At 39.9% G+C, this 24,781-nt stretch overlaps 1 protein-coding gene across 8 annotated transcripts in view; it reads right to left on the bottom strand.

The window, feature by feature from the left end:
* Positions 1 to 24,781, bottom strand: part of CADM2 (cell adhesion molecule 2) — a 1,031,723-nt gene that overhangs the window by 85,125 nt on the left and 921,817 nt on the right. For all 8 annotated transcript variants that reach the window (XM_037906100.2, XM_037906084.2, XM_043538395.1 and 5 more), the window contains one exon: positions 1,792 to 1,970. In XM_037906100.2, coding sequence (XP_037762028.1) covers positions 1,792 to 1,970 — 179 coding nt within the window. The remainder of the gene's footprint in view (positions 1 to 1,791; positions 1,971 to 24,781) is intronic.

Below are 24,781 nucleotides of genomic sequence, written 5' to 3'. Positions count from 1 at the left end.
AAGTTAAACGAGATAACATGCATACTGTGCTGTCACACACAGCAAAATGGCATCTTGATAATGAATGATTTTAGAGACTGCCATCAAGTTGTAATCAGATCAATAGGGTGCATGCAACTGATTGAAAGTGAAAGACACAAAGCCACTCATAATGAAATATTCTTCCTTATAGGTATATTAAATGGCCATAGCTAATGTAAAAGTAACCATGATGTAAGAGATAAAAAGGGTCAACTTCTCCCAAATTACTTTAATACCTCTGACAAAATACAGAGACCACTCAGATTTCAATAGTTGGTGGGTTTTGGAAAACTGTCAGCTCATCAAAGAGAGACATTAACATTTTGTGTATGCAGCCAACAACTAATACATCATTACCTACAGGATTTAAAAGGGGAAATATTTTGTGGTAATCAACATAAGTGGTGGTTTGGGGTGCAGGGTGCTTTTGTATGTTTCGTTGTTTTTAAACATAGTAATCCTCAGCAGTGGAGCCTTACTGGTCTAAAGAGCCCATCATTACTAGGCAAACTAATGATGAGCTTCAGCAGCATGAACAGTATTAATCCAGGGGGTGTTTTGATAAATTTTAGTTCAACAACGGAGCCAGAAAATCACTAATTACAAAATGCTTAGAGAAATATTTATTATAAATATGTTAACTGCCAAACTTACCTAAAGGTACTTTGCCACTTCAAGTGAATCATGCTTTTGGCGAGTTTGCAAATACCAGAGTAGCATATATAATTTGTTGCACTTCAATTACTTATAAGGAGGAAATAGACTTCATATTTCTCATTTCAGTGACTTTTTTACAATCTGAGACTCACCTTAAAAAGTGTTTCCTTTTATTTTGCGGTGGTTGTTAAAAAGTTGCCCATGTATAAAAGCTAGGGGGGAAAAAAAGGATTGCAACAGGTGTTGCAATGGAGTTAATGAACTCATCTCACCTCTGAGATCTGGGTTCATATCCAGACTGTAGGAGTCGCCATTTTCCAGCAGTTACCGCACGGGAAGTAACAGATTTAAATGGTGGAGATCTGTGGTAGTGGTGTGGTAACAGCTGCCAAATGATGACTCTTGTAATGGCTTCTACTGTACTTTTGTTCCATCAAGCTATTTCACACTTAATATTAAGGCCTTTTTTCTTTTGACATGAAGCATCAAGACAAATCAGGCAAAACAAAAGAATCATAACTAAGTGAGAACCATGCCATTTTATTACATTAGTATTAGGAACTTGTGATACTAGACAATTTGGGGGGCGATTTTAACATAGGGCCTGATTCTCTGGGGTGATGCAAGACCTTCAGCTTACATTGGGAATTGAGAGTGCTCAGCACCAGGCTATAATTTATCTTTAGTATCCGGTCTTGAATGGTTTATAAAATAAACAGCAACTGCCTTGTAATTCTTGGTTTTTGTTTATATGTGACCTAGCCACTCATAGACAGTTATATCTAAACACCATGTTTTATGGATGCAATTATGTATAAAACATTTCCCAGTATACTCTCAAATACATTTTTGCCTGTTGCTTAATTAGCAAGGTGTTCTCCACAAATATTAGAAAGATATATGGTGTACAAAATTTATTAGACGCCTACTAATAAAAGGAAGTCAGTCTGTTGCTTACTAGTAGAGGGCGCTCTGAAAAGAATAATTGCACTTTTAATTTTTTCTTGTCATTCTTTCATGTGGTCTTAATCATTTGCTTATAGTTGGTTGAAACAAAAAGTTCTAATATTAATCAAGGTACCTCCCTTACAGAATTTAAAGAGATGTACTCACCATGTACAATCAGGACATACTCTGTGCTGTTTTGGCCAATAGGGTTTGTTGCTTCACATCGATATGTACCATTGTCCGTTTTGTTTAGGAAACTAATTCTTAGGTCCCTACCATTGACAACCATTCTCTCTGGGTCTGGTAGTTCTCCGCCATCCTTTGTCCACAATACTGGTTCCGGCCTATTGGATCCAAATCAACAAACTGTATCAGTTGTAAGTAACACATACTGTAGCATATAAAACACTCAGACAACAGCATTAGAGATGGGTGAGCAGAGGGAGGCACCATTTATCAGCTACCAAGGAATATCCATCAATTACTTGAATTTTTGGTATTGCATGTATATTGGACACCAAGCACTGTCTTCTAGATTACTTTGAAAGTGATACCGTCACGTCAGGCAATCCATGTGTTCAAATGAGATGCCACTCCAGAGTGGGTGGTACTTATATAATACACCTGCAACATTACTATGCAAAGGGTAGTCTGGGTAGGTAAGTGTGCCCCTAGTAAACTGGTACTACACCCACATGTTCAAAAATATAACCATAGGTGGTTATGATACACTAATCATAAAAAGCCCAATATGTTTGTCTTTCCCAATGGCTAAGTGACCCAGCAGCTCTTCCTAAAGGGAAAGAAGGTAAGTCCCTGTGAGAAAAGGAAGGGTTGTCAGGACATTATGGGGAGTCATCAGATGAGGGAATGAGAAACCACAAAGAATGTGAGGAGGGCATTTGGACATTCAAGTGAGTTATGACAAAATGATTCTGGAAGAAAATCTTAAGTTTGGAGAAGTGGTTGGATGTTCAAATTGCTTAGACAACACACATTAATCCCAAGTGGACTTTACTGTGTTTAGTGAGTTTCCTGAACCAAGCATAACCATCTCTAATTGGCATGTTTTAATCTAAATTTGGTTTTGTAGAGAAGTTTTGCCAGAAGCCAAAATAAACCCTCCACCCCACCACCAACTCATATGGTAAAAGCATGACACTTCTATCATCACTAAACATTGGTAGTTTAGGAACAATTGTCCTACTTCTTGGAAAAAAGCAGTAATCATTAGCAAAGTTAGCAGAAATAAATGTTTCCCTAATGTTTTATCAGATGGACATAGCAAGGTTGGGGAATTATCTTCGCAAAGAGGCTGAGAAATCTAAATAGAGCAAAAGAGATTAAGATAATGTGGCCCTGTTAACATTTTTTCTTTAATTGCCACCATAGTACATCTTGAGAGTTGTAGTCCATCTAGGGACCTCAGCACCCAGAGGAGAAAGGGGACATGAGGTGCCTGAACTACAGCTGGCAAGGCACCGTGGTGGCATTTTCTAATTGACTATTTCAGTTTTCAGCTGAAACTTTCAGTTTTTGATTCCATCCTAAGAAGCTGAAATTTCCCACAGGGGGAAAAGAAAAATGACCGATTTTTCAGCCTAAAATCACCTGTGTGGAATTGCAAACGAGGAGTTATAAATATCTTTATGATGGGCAAGTGTAGGGATGAGAGGTTTGCTTGCTGAATACTGAACAGCTAGAGACCAGATTTACCTGAGGATCTGAGATGCTAATCAATAAACCAAGATGTACCTCATAGACCATCCAACATGTTGAACATGCATCTGATTATATGAACCAAGTCTAAGGAAACAGACAAACCGGAGCAACGGTTACCATCCCAACCAAGATGAGAACAAAGTGGAAAGGAGAAACTGCAGCTTTGCATTCATTCCTGGCAACTTTCATGTTGCCATTTGATACCTGACTCTCCACTAGAGAGTATCCAGGCTGCCTATAGTCAGTGAGACATCCCTAATGGTGAAGGTGTTTAAATATGCAGTCAGATTCCACTTCTTCATGAATATCTGTCTGTGCAACATCATAGCTGTTTCCAAACCAATGAATTACGGTTGTGCTGATGATATTCAGTAGGTTTGTATGTTATAGGCCACAGTCGACACTCCTTCACTCAGGTGAATACCTAGAGTGAACCCAATTAATCAAGAATCATTCCAAACTTGTATTTATATACCTGGGAGCAGAATTTGGCCTTTTATGTTTTAATTTTCATGTCAATGCATTTAGCTATATGACCAAATAATTAAGCAAAATAAAATAGCTGTTATGTATTCAGCATTTAGGGATTGAGTTTTGCTGAGCACCACAAGGCCTAACTTTCAGAAAATCACTGGGATTTACAAAGCCTAAAAGTTTGGCACCTCTCCTCCCTATAGAATGAATGGGGAGAGATAGGTGCCTATCTCCCCAAGAGGGTCACAGCTCGTCTTAACATTCTGCCATTGGCTACTTTAGGTAGCTCCATGCTCAGCATGCTGCGTTTTGTAAATCCCATTTTTAGGCAACTAAGTCCAGGCTGCAGGGAAGCACCTATCTCCACAGCCGTGAACCCTCTGCTGGAGTTAAGTGACTCTTGTAAGAAGTGATGATGATGGAGGAGCACCCTCATAACATTTAGTTCAGTGACTAGTGTACACATCCAGGATGTGGGAGACCCTCTGCATGAACAGGAGAAGGGATTTGCACAGGGATCTGCCACCTCTCAGGGGAATGCCCCAGCTTCTGGGTTATGGGATATTCTGAGGTGACTCTCTCTCAGTTGCTCCTGTTGAAACTGTCCCACTTTGGATAAATAATTAAACAGTCACTGGGACAGAGAATGAGTGTGAGAATGATGCCATAGCCTGATGGGTAGGGCACTCACCTTAGAGGTGGGAGACTGAGGATTCAGTATCCCTACTCCAATGACTCTTTGACTATTTATCCAAAGCTCCACTCCCCTATTCTTTTTTTGTCAAGTTAGGTGGGCTCTGAGCATGCCTACCAGATTGGGCCCACAGGTGAGTTAGTTGGAGAAGCACCTATCTATCTTCCCCCAGTTCATGGATCATTAATGTGTATGCTCAGAAGCACAGGCACCGAGGGAACTTTTGCTGAAAAAACTTAGGCCCCAAATGAGTTTAGGTGCCTAGTGTTAGGTGGCAGATGGGGGGGGGGGGGGGGAATTGTGAATAGCAGTGTCACCTAAATCTGGGACAGTAAGGTACGTAAATCCCATTATGAATATACTCATAGACCCCCAGTTCAGCAAACCACTATTCAAGAAATCACCGAAATTCTTAACTTTAGACTTAAGCTTAAGTCTTGCTGGCTTTACTGAGGTTTAAGAACAGAAGCTATATTGCTTTCCTGAAAAGTGATGGATTTAAGCATAGGCTTAAGTACTTTGCTGAATTGTGGCTTCAGATCGGGCATATAAGAATACAATCCCATGAAGGGCAAGGACATGATTTTCTTTAAGATTGCACTGCAAGTATAAGTGACATGATGTTTGCTGTCGTATACTATTGATCACTATGTTGATTTTTGTTTTAAACAACTTCTTCATGAAAATCTCCACCTAATTTAGTAGCAGGGGCATCATTTCAGAAACATTCTAGGGGTAGGGGCAATGTTGTGTCAGCATTCCCGCTTCTACCTCCCCGCTGAGACTGCAGCTGCTCGTGGGGGCAGGAGGAGTTAGCGAGCTGATTTTATCCCGGAGTAAGGTGGGATGCTGGTCATAACCCGGGGAGTAAGAAGTGGGCTCTGGGAAGGGATCGGGGCCTGGCTTGCTCCACACAAGTTCAACCCAGGCTGCTGTTGCTGCTTCCTGTCCTGCCAGTGAGGAGAGCAGTGCTGATAAGCTGGCACTTAGGAGCTCTGGCCCATCCTGCCCCATTCCACAGCAGCCCCTTCAGGCCCAGGGCAGATACCTGGCAAGGAGCTATGAAAATTCAGGATAGGGAGTAGGACAAATGCCCCCTAACCCATAGCAAATAGCATTTCCTGTTTCTTGGAACTTAAATTATTTGTGCTCTTTATGAGAAAATAAAGATTTTTTGGTATTAACTGTAGTAATTACCCTTGTGTTAGTTTGCTGAAGTCTTGTTTAATATGATTTGGATTTACTATCCAGATCAACTGCTCATTGGGACACTCATTCAAAAAAGCACTGGAGCACGTGCTTAAATTCATCCTTATTCAGGAAATCACATAAGTATGTGCTTAATTTTAAGCACATGCTTAAGTACCATTGACTTTAATGGGTATTAAACATGTGCTTGAAGTGAAGTGAAGTGTGTGCTTCAGCACCCTTCCTTAATGAGGAAACGAAATATACAGGGCCTAAATATACAAACAAATATATTTCTGTCCCTTATGTTAATATACACAGTAATACAGGGAATCCTCGGACTTGACGCCTGACTTAGGTCGGATGTAACTTATGACGCTTTTCAATTGATTGCCTGTTTTGCCCCTCCGATGCTTGTTTCACCCTTAGGTCGCTCGATTTGCATAAAGTTCGCGTGAAATCATTTCCTGGTTGCGTTATACTGGTATGGAGCTGGAAGGGGTCGCTTCTGATAGGCTTCGACGCAGCAAGGTAGCTTTTTGCTAATTGGGGTTGCCAATTGTTTTTGATTGGCTGAGCCCGGGGCCGGGAGCCAATCAGAATGCTTGATCAGTGACTGGCTGAGGCTGGTTTCTGGAGCTTGTATTGCCGGCATTCTGAGCAGCATATGTGAGTTTATAATGATTACTTGAATGCTGTTTACAAAATACAGTGTACAGTAAATACTTTGATGTTGCAACATTAGTCATCTATAATTCATTTAGTATAAAAATCTGGGTTATTGTGAGGAAAATAGCGTACCAATCCCCCCTTCATACCATTGATTCCTTTGGGAAAAGCGCTTTCGTCTTACATCACAATTCTGAGGAACGAATTGTGTCTTAAGTCCAAGGACTCCCTGTATAATGGCCTTTATATGTAAATGACCAGCCTGTCCCAATATGTAAAGGAAAAGTGTGGAAATCTGATTTGTCATAATTTGCTAACAAAGGTTGATCAGTACAATTTTTTAATCACACTCCTCATTGCTTCTCATTTACTAATTTACTGAGAGGTTACATTCCCAAGAGCAGGAACTCCGAAGTGTTTCTGCCAGAATGTACATCACTGCTTTCATAAAATGCATTTTTAAGCAGCTTCTTTACAACAGTAATTTACAGAAGTAAAAATCTTAATTTAAATTAGACGGAAAACCCATAGGACCACAAATAGCCATCAAGTGAATGCTTGGCTATATTTACCTCCAGGGGCCTTGTTATATCTTAATAAATAGTGTTTATACAATTCATTAGAGAGCCAAGAGTGAATTATTATAATCTTGTATTGACGAGGTGGCTACATTTTTTTTATGTTGGATGATGTTCCAAGCAGAGGGACTCTCTTTCCCACTAAATACTTTGTGTGGGGGGAATATGCCCAATTTGAGGACACATTTAATATTCCATAGTATCAGACAAACATATACTCCCAATAGTGTGCATATATAGAAAAAATATATAGGGTACTGTCAGGGTTCCCTCCCCACTCTGAACTCTAGGTTACAGATGTGGGGACCCGCCTGAGAGACCCCTAAGCTTATTTCTACCAGCTTAGGTTAAAAACTCCCCAAGGCACAAATTCTCCCTTGTAACTTGGATTAGGTAATGTTGCCACCACCAAGCGATTTAGACAAACTCAGGGAAAGGACCACTTGGAGTTCCTACTCTCCCCTATTATCCCCCCCAAGCTCTGACACCCCCTTTCCTGGGGAGGTTTGAGAACAAACAAGATGAGCACAGACCAAACTCGGGTTTTTTTAGGACACTAAAAAAACCAAATCAGATTCTAAAAGAAACAGAACTTTATTAGAAAGAAAAAACGTAAAAGAAGCACCTCTGTAAATTTAGAATGGAAGATAATCTTACAGGGCAATCAGATTAAAAAACACAGAGGATTTCCCTCTGGGCCAAACTTTAAAGTTACAAAAAGAAAACCAGGAAAAACCTTCCTCTCAGCACAGAGAAAATCACAAACCAAAACAAAAATAAGCTAATGCATTCCCTTGCTAATACTTACTGATTCTAATGGAGTTGGATTGCTTGCTTCCTTGATCTATGTCCAGCAAGCACACAGGACAGACAGACCAAAACCTTTCCCCCGCCCCAGATTTGAAAGTATCTTGTCCCCTTATTGGTCCTTTTGGTCAGGTGCCACCCAGGTTACCTGAGATTCTTAACCCTTTACAGGTAAAAGGATTTTGTGCCTCTGGCCAGGAGGGATTTTATAGTACTATATACAGGAAGGTTGTTACCATTCCCTTTATATTTATGACAGGTACACTACATAATTTTAGCACATTTGAACATGTTTGGGAATGAATTAGCTGATGTGATGTTGACCATGGCAATGTAGTTATTGTAGACCAGGACAAATAGTGTTCATCACTGTGCCAGCTACTTGTGATTACTTGCGCTACATTAATGGTTTAATCACAATTAACTGATATGATGCTGAGAACAATGTGTCCTAATGAACAACAGCCAAATACGGGGGGAGGGGGGTGTAAATATGTCAGCTAACCCAGTGGTCCCCAAACTTTTCAGGGTCATGTCCCCCCTTACCCTGCCTGAGGCTGGGAGTGGGGCCGCGGTTTCGGGGCTGGGGGATTCAGACAGAGGTAACGGAGCCAAGGCTGGAGCTGCAGCTGCGGGGAGGCCGGGGCCAGGTGCAGAGCTCCAGTTGGGCTGTGGTCAGGAGCTGAGGCCCTGAGTGTGGGGACAGGGCCCGACCAGAGCTGGGAATAGATTGGAGCTGGGTGGCGCAGTTTGGGGACCTCTGTTCTAACATTTTGTCATGTAGACAAGCCCGTATATGGTCCAAGGAATACTACACTTCGGATATCATTCATCTCAAGCTACTCTTTCAAGGTTTACAAACATCTCCAAAGACTGAAAGCTTTGCATTCAACAGTTACCTCATAAATGAATTTAACAGAAGACACCTTGTTTGTTATACATAGAGTAGATTCAATTAATATGACTGTATAAAAAAGGATTTTGTTTAAAGCAAAGCCAGGCATATTTGCAACAAAATAACCAAGATATGATAAAGTATTAGATAAAGGAATATCATAGTCTAGGCCAGGGGTCGGCAACCTTTCAGAAGTGGTGTGCCAAGTCTTCATTTATTCACTTTAATTTAAAGTTTTGCGTGTCAGTAATACATTTTAACATTTTTTTAGAAGGTCTCTCTCTATAAGTCTATATATTATATAACTAAACTATTGTCGTATGTAAACAAGGTTTTCAAAAGGTTTAAGAAGCTTCATTTAAAATTCAATTAAAATGCTGATCTTACGCTGCCGGCCCGCTCAGCCCGCTGCCAGCCTGTATGAGTTGGAATGTCACATACTTCAAGCCAGGGTGTGCAGCAGAACCCCCAGCACCCATAGTTCCAGCACCTATGGATACTAGGCTTGAATATTTTAGGATAAAATGTTGACAAATGCTTAAGCGTGAACTTGTCTTTGCAATGAATTGATGTATACGATAATTAGTTGAAATCATTAATATACTAACCTAAACATCATTAGGGTAGGAGGTTAGATATGGACAAGGGAGGCTAAGCATTTGAATTAATATTCATGACAGTCCCTAGGCCATATAATAGGACAGACTATCATGTAAGAGACAGATCTGGACCAAGGGATGCATTGGCCCTGCCAGAAACAGGCTGGACCTTAGTCTCTTACACCCAGATCCCCAAGGAAGGGTGCAAGTATATGAGCACAGTTACAAAATGTCACCTTAACTCTGTATTTATGCTGTCTTTTTATGTGGTTTGATGCTTTTCTGTCTTTACTAATTGTGCTAATAAAAGTGGTTAAAACTTTGCTTTGCTCTCAGTGAACGTCACCGTTGTGCATACTGAGGTTCCCAACCAGATATTAAACTTAATAACCTTGATTCTGTTGTGCTGGTCTAAAATCCTACAATCCCCCAGCTCTTTAAATTAGAATTAATTGGAAATCAATAATAATAACCACTAAATAATCGGATAACAGTGTACATGGACAAACAAAGATTACAGGTATTCTTACTTCAGGAGGCATTTGCAGTAAAGCCTGTTTGATCCAACATGTGCAATTGAGCAGACACAAAGCAAAGAGCTTTGCGATCTGAGCTCAGCATCTGCTATAATCAAGGTGCCTGTGAAGACCCTGAAATTGGCATCAGATCTAACTCCAGTGCCTGTACATAATCAGGACACAGGGCATCAGATCTGTTGAAACAAAAAGCCTATTAGGTTCTCATAGACTCAGATATTAAGGTCAGAAGGGACTATTATGATCATCTAGTCTGATCTCCTGCACAATGCAGGCCACAGAATCTCACCCACCCACTCCTGCAATAAACCTCTCACCTATGTCTGAGCTATTGAAGGCCTCAAATCATGGTTTAAAGACTTCAAGGTGCAGAGAATCCTCCAGCAAGTGACCCATGTCCCATGCTACAGAGGAAGGCCAAAAACCCCCACGGCCTCTTCCAATCTGCCCTGGAGGAAAATTCCTTCCTTACCCAAATATGGCGATCAGCTGAACCCTGAGCGTTTGGGCAAGATTCACCAGCCAGATACCCAGGAAAGAATTCTCTGTAGTAACTCAGATCCCACCCCATCTAACATCCGATCACAGGCCATTGGGCCTATTTACCATGAATAGTTAAACATCAATTAATTGCCAAAATCATGTTATCCCATCATACCGTCTCCTCCATAAACTTATCAAGCTTAATCTTGAAGCCAGACAGGTCTTTTTCCCCCACTGCTTCCTTTGGAAGGCCATTCCAGAACTTCACTCCCGGGGACTGGTCCTGCTTTGAGCAGGGGGTTGGACTAGATGACCTCCTGAGGTCCCTTCGAACCCTGATATTCTATGATGGTTAGAAACCTTTGTCTAATTTCAAGTCTAAACTTCCCGATGGCCAGTTTATATCCATTTGTTCTTGCGTCCACATTGGTACTGAGCTTAAATAATTCCTCTCTCTCTCGCTGGTATTTATCCCTCTGATACATTTATAGAGAGCAATCCTATCTCCCCTCAGCCTTCTTTTGGTTAGGCTAAATAAGCCAAGCTCCTTAAGCCTCCTTTCATAAGACAGGTTTTCCATTCCTTGGATCATCCTAGTAGCCCTTCTCTGTACCTGTTCCAGTTTGAATTCATCCTTCTTAAACATGGGAGACCAGAACTGCACACAGTATTCCAGATGAGGTCTCACCAGTGCCTGGTATAACGGTACTAACACCTCCTTATCTCTATTGGAAATACCTCGCCTGATGCATCCCAAGACCGCATTAGCTTTTTTCATGGCCATATCACATTGGCGGTTCATAGTCATCCTGTGATCAACGAATACTCCAAGGTCCTTCTCCTCCTCCATTACTTCTAATTGATGCGTCCCCAGCTTATAACCAAAATTCTTGTTAATAATCCCTAAATGCATGACCTTACACTTCTCACTATTAAATTTCATCCTATTACTATTACTCCAGTTTACAAGGTCATCCAGATCCTCCTGTATGATATCCCGGTCCTTCTCTAAATTGGCAATACCTCCCAGCTTTGTATCATCCACAAACTTTATTAGCACACTCCCACTTTTTGGGCCGAGGTCAGTAATAAAAAGATTCAATAAGATTGGTCCCAAAACCGATCCCTGAGGAACTCCACTGGTAACCTCCCTCCAGCCTGATAGTTCATCTTTCAATGTGACCTGCGGTAGTCTCCCTTTTAACCAATTCCTTATCCACCTTTCAATTTTCATATTGATCCCCATCTTTTCCAATTTAACTAATAATTCCCCATGTGGCAACACCTTACTGAAATCTAGATAAATTAGATCCACTGCATTTTCTTTGTCTAAAAAATCTGTTACTTTCTCAAAGAAGGAGATCAACTTTGTTTGGCATGATCTATCTTTTGTAAAACTGGCACCAGATTCAAGGGCACAGCCACATGAGAGGCCATCTGATTTGTCTGTTGCAGCAATGAACATGATGGTTAAGGAAAGGATGGCCACTGTCATTAGGTCCAGAACCCAGAAGGATCCCAGACTTAAAGTAAAAGCAGTCTACTGGGAGAAATTTAAACAAAATACTATGCCACCAGTTTCAAAGACAAGAATGCTTCCTGGTTCTGGTAGTATCTGATCACATCAATTACAGCTCCGAGGTTGAATCCGCATTCAGAGGTGAAGCAAAATAGACCTAAACAACCCAGAGGCACTGACTCCAAGGATGGGATATACTCCTGGATATAGAGTCCTTATCCTGGTTATGAAATGGCACCAGAGAGTGTACAGTGGCAAGAGTTGCCTTTTTGGGCTGCATGACCCTACTGGCATACATCGAGGGAATTTACGGAGTCTCCTATGTGTGGTATTGAACCTCGCCCCACCACACACGCACACACGCCTTAGTAAGGATCAAGGTTGCTTTCAAACAACAGATCTGAGCTTCCCAGACCAGTCTCCCTCTCCTGCCTTCAGGGATTATCCTCCTACAGTGATCCCGATACTCAATCCAAAGAGGAAAAGAGAGTTAGCCGTACAGAGGAGTTGCCAGCAACTAGAGACCGACTCATCTCCTAATAAAAATGTCAGAATAACTTCTGCAATTTCATGAAATGGTAGATGGCAGTGACTTCACAACTGCCCTCTGTGGCAATGAAAGAATCCTCCTATCCAGTTTGACATTTTTGGGGCCCCTTCCAGGAGTAAAGTTTCTTTGCTCATATTGAATGGATTGTTGCAACCTGCCAAATCTTTTTAGTATACCCTAGCTTCTTATTAGTCCATTTCCAAAAAGGCTGATATATACCTCTTACCTTATGAGGCTTTTTCTTATTTTTATATGCATCCCAGCCCTAACTCTTTAATTATAGCAGCTGCTATCAAGAAGATATAGACATGAACAAGCACATTCCACCCCACATGACATGGAAGATAAAAGAGGGGATGCAATAAGAAGAAAAGTGTTTACTCTGTCCTCCCTTGGTATTAGGGTAGCAAACTATCAGGTGGTTCACCCATAGGAAAAGATGACCTAGTACTAGCTGAAGATCAACATAAAGGATAATGCCATTTTAACAGAGGTCCAGAACATAGCAAAACATGGTTTTAGGGCTTAATTTGATGCTTTGATTCTTTGGTCAGAGCAGTAGTATATGCTATTACTTTAAGAAGGCATGCCTGTGGTTTAGTTCATCTAAAGAAACTAAATTTAAAGTAGAGGACCTCTCCATTGAAGGGTTGATTTATTTAATAATAAAACAGACAAGCTTTGGAGAAACTAAAAAATATGGGGTCTAATGCAAAATCCTTGCTTAATTCTTTCTGGCAGGAGTAGAAATTCTGCCTCTGTATTTAGCTACCACAGGTAATTTTACCCTCCATTGTCTTCCTCAGACTATTTTTCTCAGAGGCAACAGTTAAGCCAGTGGGAAGTCTCTTTTGTCCACACACAAAAGGAAACACTCTTCCTCATCTTCTGGGACACTCAGGCTTCAATTCTGGAGTGAGTGTTGGGAGCTGCAAACCAATTTATACCAATCCTCCCCACCCTTTAATGGGGAACAAGCTGCCTCACTTTATCAACAAATGTAAAGTGGAAGTTCTAGAAAAAAGGGTATAATTCAATACCCTGTCTTCATCCAACCTTCCCTATTCGGGGATTCCTCTCAGGAGAGCATGCCAGAGGTGCAGTCCTCCTACTCCCAGGAGCTATAGAAGAGGTTTTGAGAGAATTCTGGGATTGGAGTTTTTTATTCAAGGCACTTCCTTATACTAAAGAGCAACACTGGACTTCGTCCAATTCTATATTTAAGAAAGCTCAAAAGCTCAACACCTTTACCAGAAAATTCTAATTCCACTTGTTGAAACTAGCATCCATTATTGTCTTCCTCTCTTCCCTAGATTGATTAGCAGCTCTTGATCACAAGGATGCTTGTTTTCATATAGCTATAAGACCAAGCAGGGCTTTGGAGCTGTGCTCTGGCTCCACTCCAGCTCCAGGCAAAAACCCGCAGCTCCACTGCTCCGGAGCTGCTCTGTATTCCGGCTCCGGGCTCCGCTCCAAAGCCCTGAGACCAATCCATCGGAAATAACTCCATTTTATGGTGGGCCAGAGACATTTTCAATACAGGGGGTCCAGAGGCTCTAGAAAGTACCTCTCAGCTGTAGCAGCTCATTTAAGGCAGCAGGGCTTGTTCATCTACTTATATTGAGGTGGCTGGCTGCTAAAACTGACAAGGGACATTCAGTATACAATACCCCTCTTCAGAGACCTGGGCCTTAATAAACATGACTACTTTACATTTATGTCCCACTCAGAGGGTCCCATTCATAGGAGCAATTCAAGACTCAGATCTGCCAGAAAAGCTCTGCCCTGCAGACGGATTTCCAAGACTTCACACAACTATATGCAATGAACAATACTGCATGAACAGTATACTAAGTAGGCAGTGATGTATTTTTCTAGAGCTTATGAACCTAATGGCACCAGAAGTGTGTATTACAGCATCACTTACCTCAGAATGAGGATTCTATAGCACTGGTTGGCAGTAAACTACAGATCCAGTAGAGCAAGAGTGCATAAAATTATACCAGAGAATGTACTGAATTCCTTGTCATGGTGGACTCAGAGCAAATACTCTAAGAGGGAAATTATTCAATTATCCAGCTACATCCATGACAATCACTTTGGAAGCATTCAGCAATGGCTGGGGAGGTCGTTTAAACTCTTTAAGTTTGAGGACAATGTCCCTTCTCAGGAGAAGATATTTCCCATAAATTTATTAGAGCTGAGGGAGGTTTATCTGGCTCTCAGATCTTTTCTTCTTCATATCAAAGGAAAGGTAGTTCACGTGGCAATGGACAATACAACTAACATGTACTAGGTCAACAAGTCAGGAGGAGCTCACTTGTCCCAGTTATATAGTGAAGCAATCAAGTTATGGAATTGGATGTATAACATTTATGCCTTCCTTTCTTGACTGGTGCAGAGCTACTATGACTTGGCAGATCAACTGAACAGAGATATAACACAGGTACACGAGTGGTCAATAAATAAAAAAAGGGATACGCAAGATCTTCAACATCTGACGTCTTCCTGATATAGACCTATGAGTTGTGACTGCCTGCAAAAAGTGTTGCCTATCATCTTCAAGGGCAGGAAAAGACATTAATTCCATATTGGCTATCTTTCTGCTGAATTGGGGAAAGGGTCTGCTGTACGCTTTTCCCCCTTCCCACTGATACACAAGATAGTAAGGAAAATTAGACAGGACAGATTGAGAATTACTGTAATTGCTTCAGCTTGGCTGAAGCCACAGTGGTACATGGACCCACTTCAATTGTTGAAGGACATTTACAGGGTGCTCCCAATATTACTAGACCTATTGTTGCAGCAGTATGGCAAGATTTTGCATGCAGATCCTATGTCTCTGTATTTAATGGTGTGGACTACAGGATATTAGTAAACCCTGAAAAATCTTGTTCTTTGGATGTTCAGCAAGTGCTATCTAACACTAGAAAACAATCAGAAAATGTTACCTTCCTAAGTGGTTGAGATTTGTGAACTGGATTGCACAACAAAGCAGATCATCCAGAACAGATTTTAATTCAATGTATTCTGTAACACTTACTCTACCTTAAAGACTAAGGATCATATTCTTTGCTAAAGTTCCACTTAGCAGCTATATTGGCTTATCATGATTTGATAGATAATGTATCAGTGTTTACACATCATATAGTTAAAAAGTTCATGAAGGGACTTTCAAATCCGTACCCATTGGTATAAGACCCTGTATCAGCATGGGATCTCAGTTTAGCTTTAGCAAAACTCAAAGCTGCCATTTAAGCCCTTAGCAGAGAGTTGATTATTTCATCTGTCTATTATAGTTGCCTTTATAATTGCTATAATGTCAGCCAGGATAGATACTGAATTACGCGCCCTCTTGGTGTGCCCTCCCTTCACTATTTTTCATAGAGACAAGATAGTTCTGAATCCTGACCTTGGGTTTCTGACCTAAAATAGTGTCAGAATTCCATGTGATTCAAACCATAAATCTACCAGTTTTCTACCCTAGACCACATGGTAACAGGAGGGACTCCACTTTACATAATTTAGATGCTAAAAGAGCCCTAGCCTATTAGCTTACTAGAACTAAAGGGTGTGACAGGGCAGGGCCAGATGGCTATAGAAAAGTAGTGGGAGATAGATATATTAGCTCCAGGCTAAACAAATCCCTGGTACCAGGTTAAGTGAAATGGAAGCTGCTCCAGGTCAATTAAGACACCTGGGGCCAATTAAGAACTTTCCAGAAGGCAGGGAGAATGCTAGGTTGATTGGGACACCTGAAGCCAATCAGGGGCTGGATGAAACTAGCTAAAGCCTCCAAGTCAGTCAGGTGGGTGTGCATGTCAGGAGCTGTGGGAGGAAGTTGCGCTGTTGGAGAGGCTGAGTAGTACACACCATATCAGGCACAAGGAAGGAGGCCCTGAGGTAAGGGTGAAGTGGAGCTTGAGGAAGTGAGGGCTGCTGTCGGGGAAGTAGCCCAGGGAATTGTACATGTCATGTTTCTAAAAGGTCAGCTACCATAGCTGATACTATTAGGGTCCCTGGGCTGCAGCCTGGAGTAGAGGGTGGGCCTGGGCTCTTCCCCCCTCCCCCCACCTTTGCCCCCTGTTTAATCACTGAGACTGGGAGACAACAGAGACTGTGCAAGGAAGGATAACTTCTCCTCACCTCCCTCACTGGCTTATGATGAAAATGGCTCAGTAGACTGTGACCCTTGTCTCTAGAGAAAGAAGGGTTACATGGAGGATCACAGTGAGCCTCTGAGGCTAGCGAAATCTGCCAGGAAACGCGGGACCCATGAAGGCAAGGACAGAGCTTTGTCACAAGGGATTTTGTAAAAATCCACTAATTTGATTCTCTCTTATGCCAAAAATAATAAGAGCCCGCAGTATAATCTCAAACCATTTCCAAATGGGTTGAACAGTACATTCTGGAAAGTTATAAACTAGCAGCTCTCAGGGTATTAAATCAAATTCTACTAAGGCAATGGCTATGTCCTTAGCTTAACTCAGATATGTTCCAGTTCAGGAAATATATAGGACTGCCACCTGGAATTCTGAATCATTATGCTTTAGATCCAGCAGCTAGAGCTGATGCTCAGTTTGGAAGGGTTTGTTGTACTTCTAGCACTATTTAATTAGGACACTGAGTACCTCCTCCAGGATTGGATTACTGCTTGCCAATCCATCCCTTGAGACTATGCATGAAGAAATTGAGGTTACTTGTAACTGAGTTCTTTAAGATGGACTCTGCATACTCACACTCCCACCCAACTTCCCCTCTCCCTCAGAGTCCTAATAAGCAGGGATCCTAGAAATCTGGTTACCATAGAAAAATGCTAAATTGGCATTTTTCTAGAGAATCTTTAGTTTTCACATTTTGTGAAAAAATAAGAACATACATTAACTACATTTTACTGACCATATGAGTGTCACTCAATGCACACAACTTCCCCCTCTTGTTGATTTTTGAATTAGCTTTAACATTACATAGCTAAACATACTCCAATAGACTGCTTTCGGTGTATAGGGGTCCATGTTTTAATGCCTGTGAAATTTCACTTCAGCCTCTAGGACTAACTCAGAGAGTAATGTTAATATAAAAGCAACTTTCACTTTATTTTTTGTGCATTAAAAAAACCATTTTCTGAAAATACAGAGAAGTATTTGGCATATGTAAGGAATACAAATTGCAATTCTATTAATTTTATTTTATCATAATGATTGATATCACTGGCGGGTTTTGAACTTGCTTAAAAAAATTTAAATATTTCAATAAAACATTGTGTTCAGCTAATACCTATATATATTGTGGCAAGGGAAACTAAGTTCAGTGTGTCATTTTAATCGCTGAAAATGCAGATTTTTATTTTTTTTAATGGATAATTTTGTTTTTTAATCACAGAAAACTAGGATCCCTGCTAATAAACAAAATCTCCGATGCAGCGGTGGAAAGTGTTGTGGCAGCAGAGGGAGCCACACCCCTTTTACAGCTTCATCCTCAGAATGTTCAGGATTGCTGGGGGAGGGTCGGATAAGGCACGAGTGCTGTAATGGGCATCACTTGGAGAAGGTTCCACTGTCTAGGCTGCACTAGCCGGCACAACTCATGAGTGGGAATATGCAGAATCCAACTCCAAGAACTCCAGTTACAAGTAAAAAAAACCCTTCTTTTTCTGATTTTTATTCAAACCGTGCTAGCCTCTCAAAAGACCTAAGACATTCAGAAAAGATTTATCACCTCATACAGATAAGTGTTCAGAACATATAAGAATTAAACTGCCTACATATATTAAAGTCTAGGTAGCAACAAAATACTTTTTTCATATCATAAAAACTTGACAGGATCCTGCAGCCAAATAGACAATATGTGCAGAAATAAATGCTTCAGGTAAAGTAAGTTGCAATGATGCAGTCTTTTTTTTTAATTTTTTTTTTAAATAAAGAGACTTAAAATAGGGAACTTAAAATCAGTGTGACAGTCGTATTTTTGAAACAGTGAATACACTGATGGAAGCATTTTTACAGTGACAAAAAAGGAAATGAAACAAAATATACTCCAATGAAGAAAACAGGAAGCAAAACAAAAGAACAACTTATCCTTGTCACGGTTACAGGGCAAGCTGCACCTGAGACCCCCTTTTGTCCCTCTCGAGTGTGCCCCACAGGGGTTATGCCTGTCTCCCTGCACCGGTTTCTTGGTGGGAGCCTCTGGTCCAACCACACAGACTGGATCTCTGGGCCACAGCCTTCCCCCAAACCCTGTTCATTTGACAGATCCAACTGAGTTCTGTTTGACTACACCTTAATCTTTCCTTCCAATTATTTTGTAAAATCTCCTCAATCCAGCTAATCCCTGTCTCTGGCTGGAAGAAGCAGACTCTCGCTCACAGCATGTTCTCCATCTCTGTCAGCAGGCTGAACAACCCACTCCCCGCCCTCCTTTTTGAGGCCAGCATCTTTAAGGTCTAGGATCCCCTTTGATCCCAGGCTTTCAGCCTCAGGAACACAGCTCTATAATTTTGCTGACTCCAGGTAGGTAGCTTCTTCCCAACCAATGGCCCAGCCATTGTTAACTTTACTCCTTTGAAGCCGTTGATCCTAGGTGTCTTTCTTTGCCATGGTTTCATTTCTTGTGGGTTTCTTCCTAACCATTTCCTTTGATTTAGCTCTTGCAGTCAGGCAGGTCAATATGAAAGTGATAACTTAAGGGATGTATGATATTTATAAAAATACTACACATAGCTTCCCTCATTCTCCACAGTCGTACATAAAATATATAGAAGCAACAAGCAAAATTGCCATGGACAATATTTTGCAGGTTAGTTTTCTAATAGTCATGAGAGAAATAATAGAACAGAAGTCATGAGATATCTGAAATTATCTTGTCATTAAAACACCTTATTGTATTTTATATTTTTCTTGGTATTTCTAACATTGAATGTATTTCTCACTTCCAGAGGTGCTAGCCATTATTGACAGCCACTCTGCATATGATGGACCAACCGATATTTTTTCAGTCTTTTGGCTATGATGGACTTCGGCTTTGAAGCAAATGAGGGGATATGAATAGTGGGATCCAGAATGCCACGAGTGCACAGTCTAGCTGATGGAGCAAAGGTGGCAACTGAGAGGTGCCATGTCATGCTATCATTATAAAGGTCAAACTCCAGCTGTAGTCAGTGGAATAAATATATATTTATTTATATATAATAATTTACAGGTACCCATCACAGTAGTATCTGAATAATACATTAATTTAGTTAATTGATTTGTTATACACCCATTACTATAGCATGTAAATGCACAATGCAGATTAAAAGCAATGAGACATGAAGTCAAACTGTGCACAGTTGGTTGCTCGTTTCCTTTAATCACCCCAAGCACCTATAAGTAACCTGCTAATAGTCTATCGTCAAGCAACCATGTGACCAAAATATGCATCTTCTTCAGCATTGTTCCCTTATTAGTTTTCTCCAATTAAAATCTTATCATTCAAGTTGCATGTTTTATTTTTAAATGTCAATAGTTCTCCCTCTAACCTTGTTCATTCCTTTTAGTAATCTTACCTAACTTCTTATACACAATACCTTATATTATAGTCTCCAAATTCAGAATTAATTTCCTTTTTTATATATTTTTGCTCAGAGATATTAAATTTACCTCAGGGAAATTATACCTGTGTGCCATAAAAACACCACATTAGTCCGTGGAAGATCATTTACCTTCAAGAAATCCAAACAAGTTACTTCTCTGCCCCACTCCTTCCCTTTTTGCTAATGGATCCTGAAGGAGCCTTTTATTGGCAGTCCATGTGAATGGACATTTCAGATTAGAATACAATTTTATCCTAAGCAAGACGCCCATCTCAACTAGAGAGAAATACAATCTATCCTGTACTTGATCCATCATATTTCCCCCTATTAAAAACCATTCAGTAGGAGACTAGGCTGGATCACCAAATGAGAAAAAAGGAAAAAATCTTTCCTCTGTAGATTGTCCTCTTTCCATGCATCTACTACTCCTTAGTCTGACATCAGTTAGATAATCAAACTAGCAGCTGATGGAAGATATGTAGGTTTGGGATGATTACATTACTACTAGTAAATATGGATAAATGTTGATTTCACTGTACACAAAAACACAACACAAATATTTCCATTGATACTCTGACTATGTAAATTTCTGTTAAGAAAAAATGCTGCTTATTAGAATTTGATTTAATGCTGTAGATTTTGACATACAATGTTGACAATTTGTTTTAATAGTGCTAAAGCTTTAACTTTTTTAATTTCAACATCTACGGTCACTAAATCATCATTGCCTTCCCCTCCCATAATTCCCCACAGCTGTAAAAAATTAAAATTGATAAAAAATTAAAAAGCTTAAACAGATAATACCAGTTGAAATTATTTAAAAAAGAAAATCATATTCTGCCAAGCCTTCAGATATGCTGATCTATTTCTGTACGTTGACACACAATTAAACCCTTCTTCAGTAATCAGGGAGTTTATGCTAAGGAACTCTGAAAATAATTTTAAAGTCCGTTTCGTGACATAAAATCCAACTATAATCAATTTAACTCTTACCATGTAACATTTAGTATCCTTCCCCAGCCCCCCCTCACACACACACAAGCATTTGAAACCCTTGTCATGTTTAAATTTAAATTTACATGAAGAATGGAAGCCTTAAATCTATAATACTTAACAAGGTGTATCTATTGTAAATCTGCCAATTTTTTTTCATTAAGCCTAATTATGCTTAACTAGACAATTAATACCCCTTATTGTTTATAGTTCTCTCTCATATCAGTAATTTAAAATTATTCATCCTGTGTGACTTTTACTATAAATTATAAACAGTTATCTAATCAGGTGATTTTTATATTCTTTTCCCACGGACTAATAATTTAAACCACATTAATTTACATTCTTGTGATACCGATTTTCTCTACAATTTTTCTCTGTAGAGATCATGAAGTGCAATTCTACTTTGAAAAGTGATTTCACAGAATTGATATCATGGTCTTCCATAGTCTGCTAAAATAAATAAATAAAAATAAATCTAGCCATGCAAACCTACTCTGAAATTCAAGCTGGGCCCTCTCCAGCTCACATACAGGAAAATTCTTCCCTCAGAATTTAACAGTTATGTTGGTGTGAGCTAGAATTGAACCCAGCACACCCTCCCACAGCTGCAATGGTTCTACATTACTAATGGGACTAAAACATAAAAATGTACTCAGTACTGCAGATATGACTGACTGCACAAAAGCAGCAGTTCTCGAGTAAGAAGGTGCCATTTTTACTTACATATTTTTCAAAGAACTGCATTTTGATAACCACTTGATGGGATTTTTTAAACTTAATTCCATATCTCAAAATAACTTTTAAAATATTGACTTCTTTATTTTTGTTAGTGTTTAACATCAAGAAATCTTATATATAATTCCTACTGAGATATATAGAATATAATAATATTCCCTGGACCAATACCAGCAAGAACATGAAACCTTTAATTTACACCATAATTCCCCTCTATACCTATTAGCGGTAACATCATAGTAATACATACTACACCAAACGAACTCATACATAGTGTAAGCCTTATTTAAGAAAAAATGAATTAAATATTCAAAAGGCCAGATTCCTTTTATTTTTCTCCCATTAGTACAGGTTCAGTTGCATAGATATTTGTTTCAGAGTTACATCTTAGAAAATATGTTTGATCATCATGGAGCTGAAGAACATACTTAAAGAAAAGTTATGAAAAATTACGTATGTCTGCCTGCATGCTGAATTCCAGGTGTTCTTCACTTTGCAACAAGGATATCGCAGCACTGATTCTAGTCTTCACTCAGGTGTCTCCAGACTGAACTAAGAATCAATCTGAATTGGGGTTTGTTTTTTTGAACTGTAGTTTTAATACTTTGTCATTCCTTCTTCCTCTTCACCCCTTCACATCATACAGGATTTTTATCAATAATTCTTTAAAAAATTAACAAATGGTCACAGGGCTTGGGTGCTATCATAGGACCTCAGAGATTACTTATATCATGGTTTCATTCTGTATTTTCTGATCTTTTTAATCTGATCTCTAGTGCTACTGAATACTTCCCATTCCTTTTACTCCCTCCAGCACTCCTGTAATCCTAATATATGAGATCTGTAACTGCAATTCTTCAGTTTCCTCCAAAACAAGTTTTGCTTCTTTAAGATCATCAATCTTCTGATCTTCCTGGTCACTTGCACAATATACCACACTAAGTGATTTTTTTTAAAAAAAATCCAACTAATTATTAATCTCTTCAGTGGAACCTCTTGACTCTCTTATCTGACTAAGACCAGATCTTGAATCTCCAATTTCCCTCAGAGAAAGAGGTCTCCAGTAGCAGATGTCTCCGGTAGGAGATATTTCTTCCTTTTTTCCCCCCGCATAGAACTATGATTAGCTCTATTCTACCAGTGTGTCAGTGCCTTCCTATCCTTATATTGAGCCAAACAATAATTTGATATGAATCTATTTGTAGGTGGGATTGAATAATTACCCCAATTTCAGACAAAAAATGACTTGGCTTCCATTTTTTAATCACTTAACATGAAATTTGGGAAAGGTGTGCATATTAAATGGGACAAGTATACAAGTTTCATGTCCTGTCACATGCATAGGGCTGATGCGGAAAACGCTCATCCCCCATCTACATTAGCATCATTCACTGATACACCAGGCACTCCTTTGACAATAGCCATCTGGCTCTTTCACTCCAACCCCGACACTCCAAAGCAATGGGCTGCTGTGGATCTGGGCTTAGGGCCTTGGTGGCATGCAGGGGACTGCTGAGTCCCCCTTGCACAGCATCTCTGTATGCTACCTCCAATAACAAACTTAGCGGAAGTACAGGAGTTCTAACTTCATTAAGGACTATGGCCTCCAGCTGCTAGAAACATGCAGGGATTAAAATCAATTGTTTGCTATTGAAAGAGTTGAGCCTCCACCCTTCTCTTCAACATCTGGCCCTGGCTGCTCCTGCTGTCAGAGGGAGGGGAATTCAGAGGGAGGAACTTAGGAGGAAGGTTACAGGAGGGACCAATAGCAGCATACAGAAGTTGGGAGCTCCCCTGGCACACTGAGCCATGTAAATGTGAAAAAGGTTTCCATGGGAGAGGGAACAGAAAGAGTCAGTATCTATGCAGATCACAGAATATCCAGTGACACCTGTTTGATTATCTAGTCTTCAACTCTGCTGCATCCTCCAACCTTCCCAGTTTACCATTCAGCCCTGTCTCCTTTCAAACCTTTGACTCCATGTTCCAGACTCACTCCAAGTCTTACTACCCCTTCATCTTTTGGTGTCCTCTGACAAAAGTGCCTAGCCATTCCTCCTTCCTTATACTCCCCCAGTCACAGGGCTCATCCCCATCCTGCAAATGTACTCAGAATGGAAACTGAAGTTGACTGAGCTCTGATTCTAGCTTTTATATAGAGTGTGAGTCAGCGTGGAAACACAAGACCAAGGTGAGCATGAGCTTGCAGAGTACCAAAGATTTAGTGTCAGAAGCTAATTTAGGGAACAGATAAACAGCCCAACACTCAATGAGACTCTTGTTACTTTAAGCATTTTTTAACCATTTAAAATACACTAAGAAATTCCCAAACCAAAAACACAAAGTTTGGAGTTAAGGCTGAAAGTGCATATCATAGACTTAAGTGTTTAAAATAAATAATTAAAAAACCCTTTTTTTCCCCCACAAGAAGATAAAAATTTAAAATAACTATTAAAAATCAGGAAATTCAACTTAAAAGAAATCCAAAACTTTTGGAACGATGGACATTCAGTTAAGACAAGGCAAACAACTAACTTTCCATCTTCCCTTCTACACTTCCTTCATATTTACACTGTAAAAATAATAGTTTTTTTAAATAAAGGAATTTTGTGAACAACTCCATCATCCTTTTTATAAGGGCTTAAAGAAATTGGCAGCCTAAGTCTTAAGACACATTAAATGTGGAGAAGTCACTATTGTGCAGCTTGTGAATGGGGTTTCTAAAATGTACTCGATAGATACTTCTGTATATTAAATAATTTTGATGGTATGTGCACTTACTTTGTTTTATTTGTGTTGCCAGTTTATACATAATTTATTTTTCTTTTCAAATTTTAACTAGGAAAAATCTCCCATAGAGGTGTAACAACTCTTTCCAAACGATTCCTGAGGCTAAAAGGCTGCAGTAAAAGCCTAAGCCATTACAACAGGAAAAATAAAAAGAAAGAAAGAAAGAAAAAAATCCACTGCAGTCAAGATCATATGTAGTTATAAATACTTTAAACACAAAGTTTTAAATCCAGTCTCACCCTCTAGGGGATGAAGGCCTTGAAAGAGTAGGTAGGAATTACTGCCGCTGTCAGTTAATTAGCATTAGCTCAAGGACAAAAAGTGCTAGAAAATATTCTGCAGGGAGC

Source organism: Chelonia mydas, chromosome 1 (assembly GCF_015237465.2).
Source record: "Chelonia mydas isolate rCheMyd1 chromosome 1, rCheMyd1.pri.v2, whole genome shotgun sequence".
Taxonomy (NCBI): Eukaryota; Metazoa; Chordata; order Testudines; family Cheloniidae; genus Chelonia; species Chelonia mydas.
This window is presented reverse-complemented; position numbering and strand designations above follow the sequence as displayed.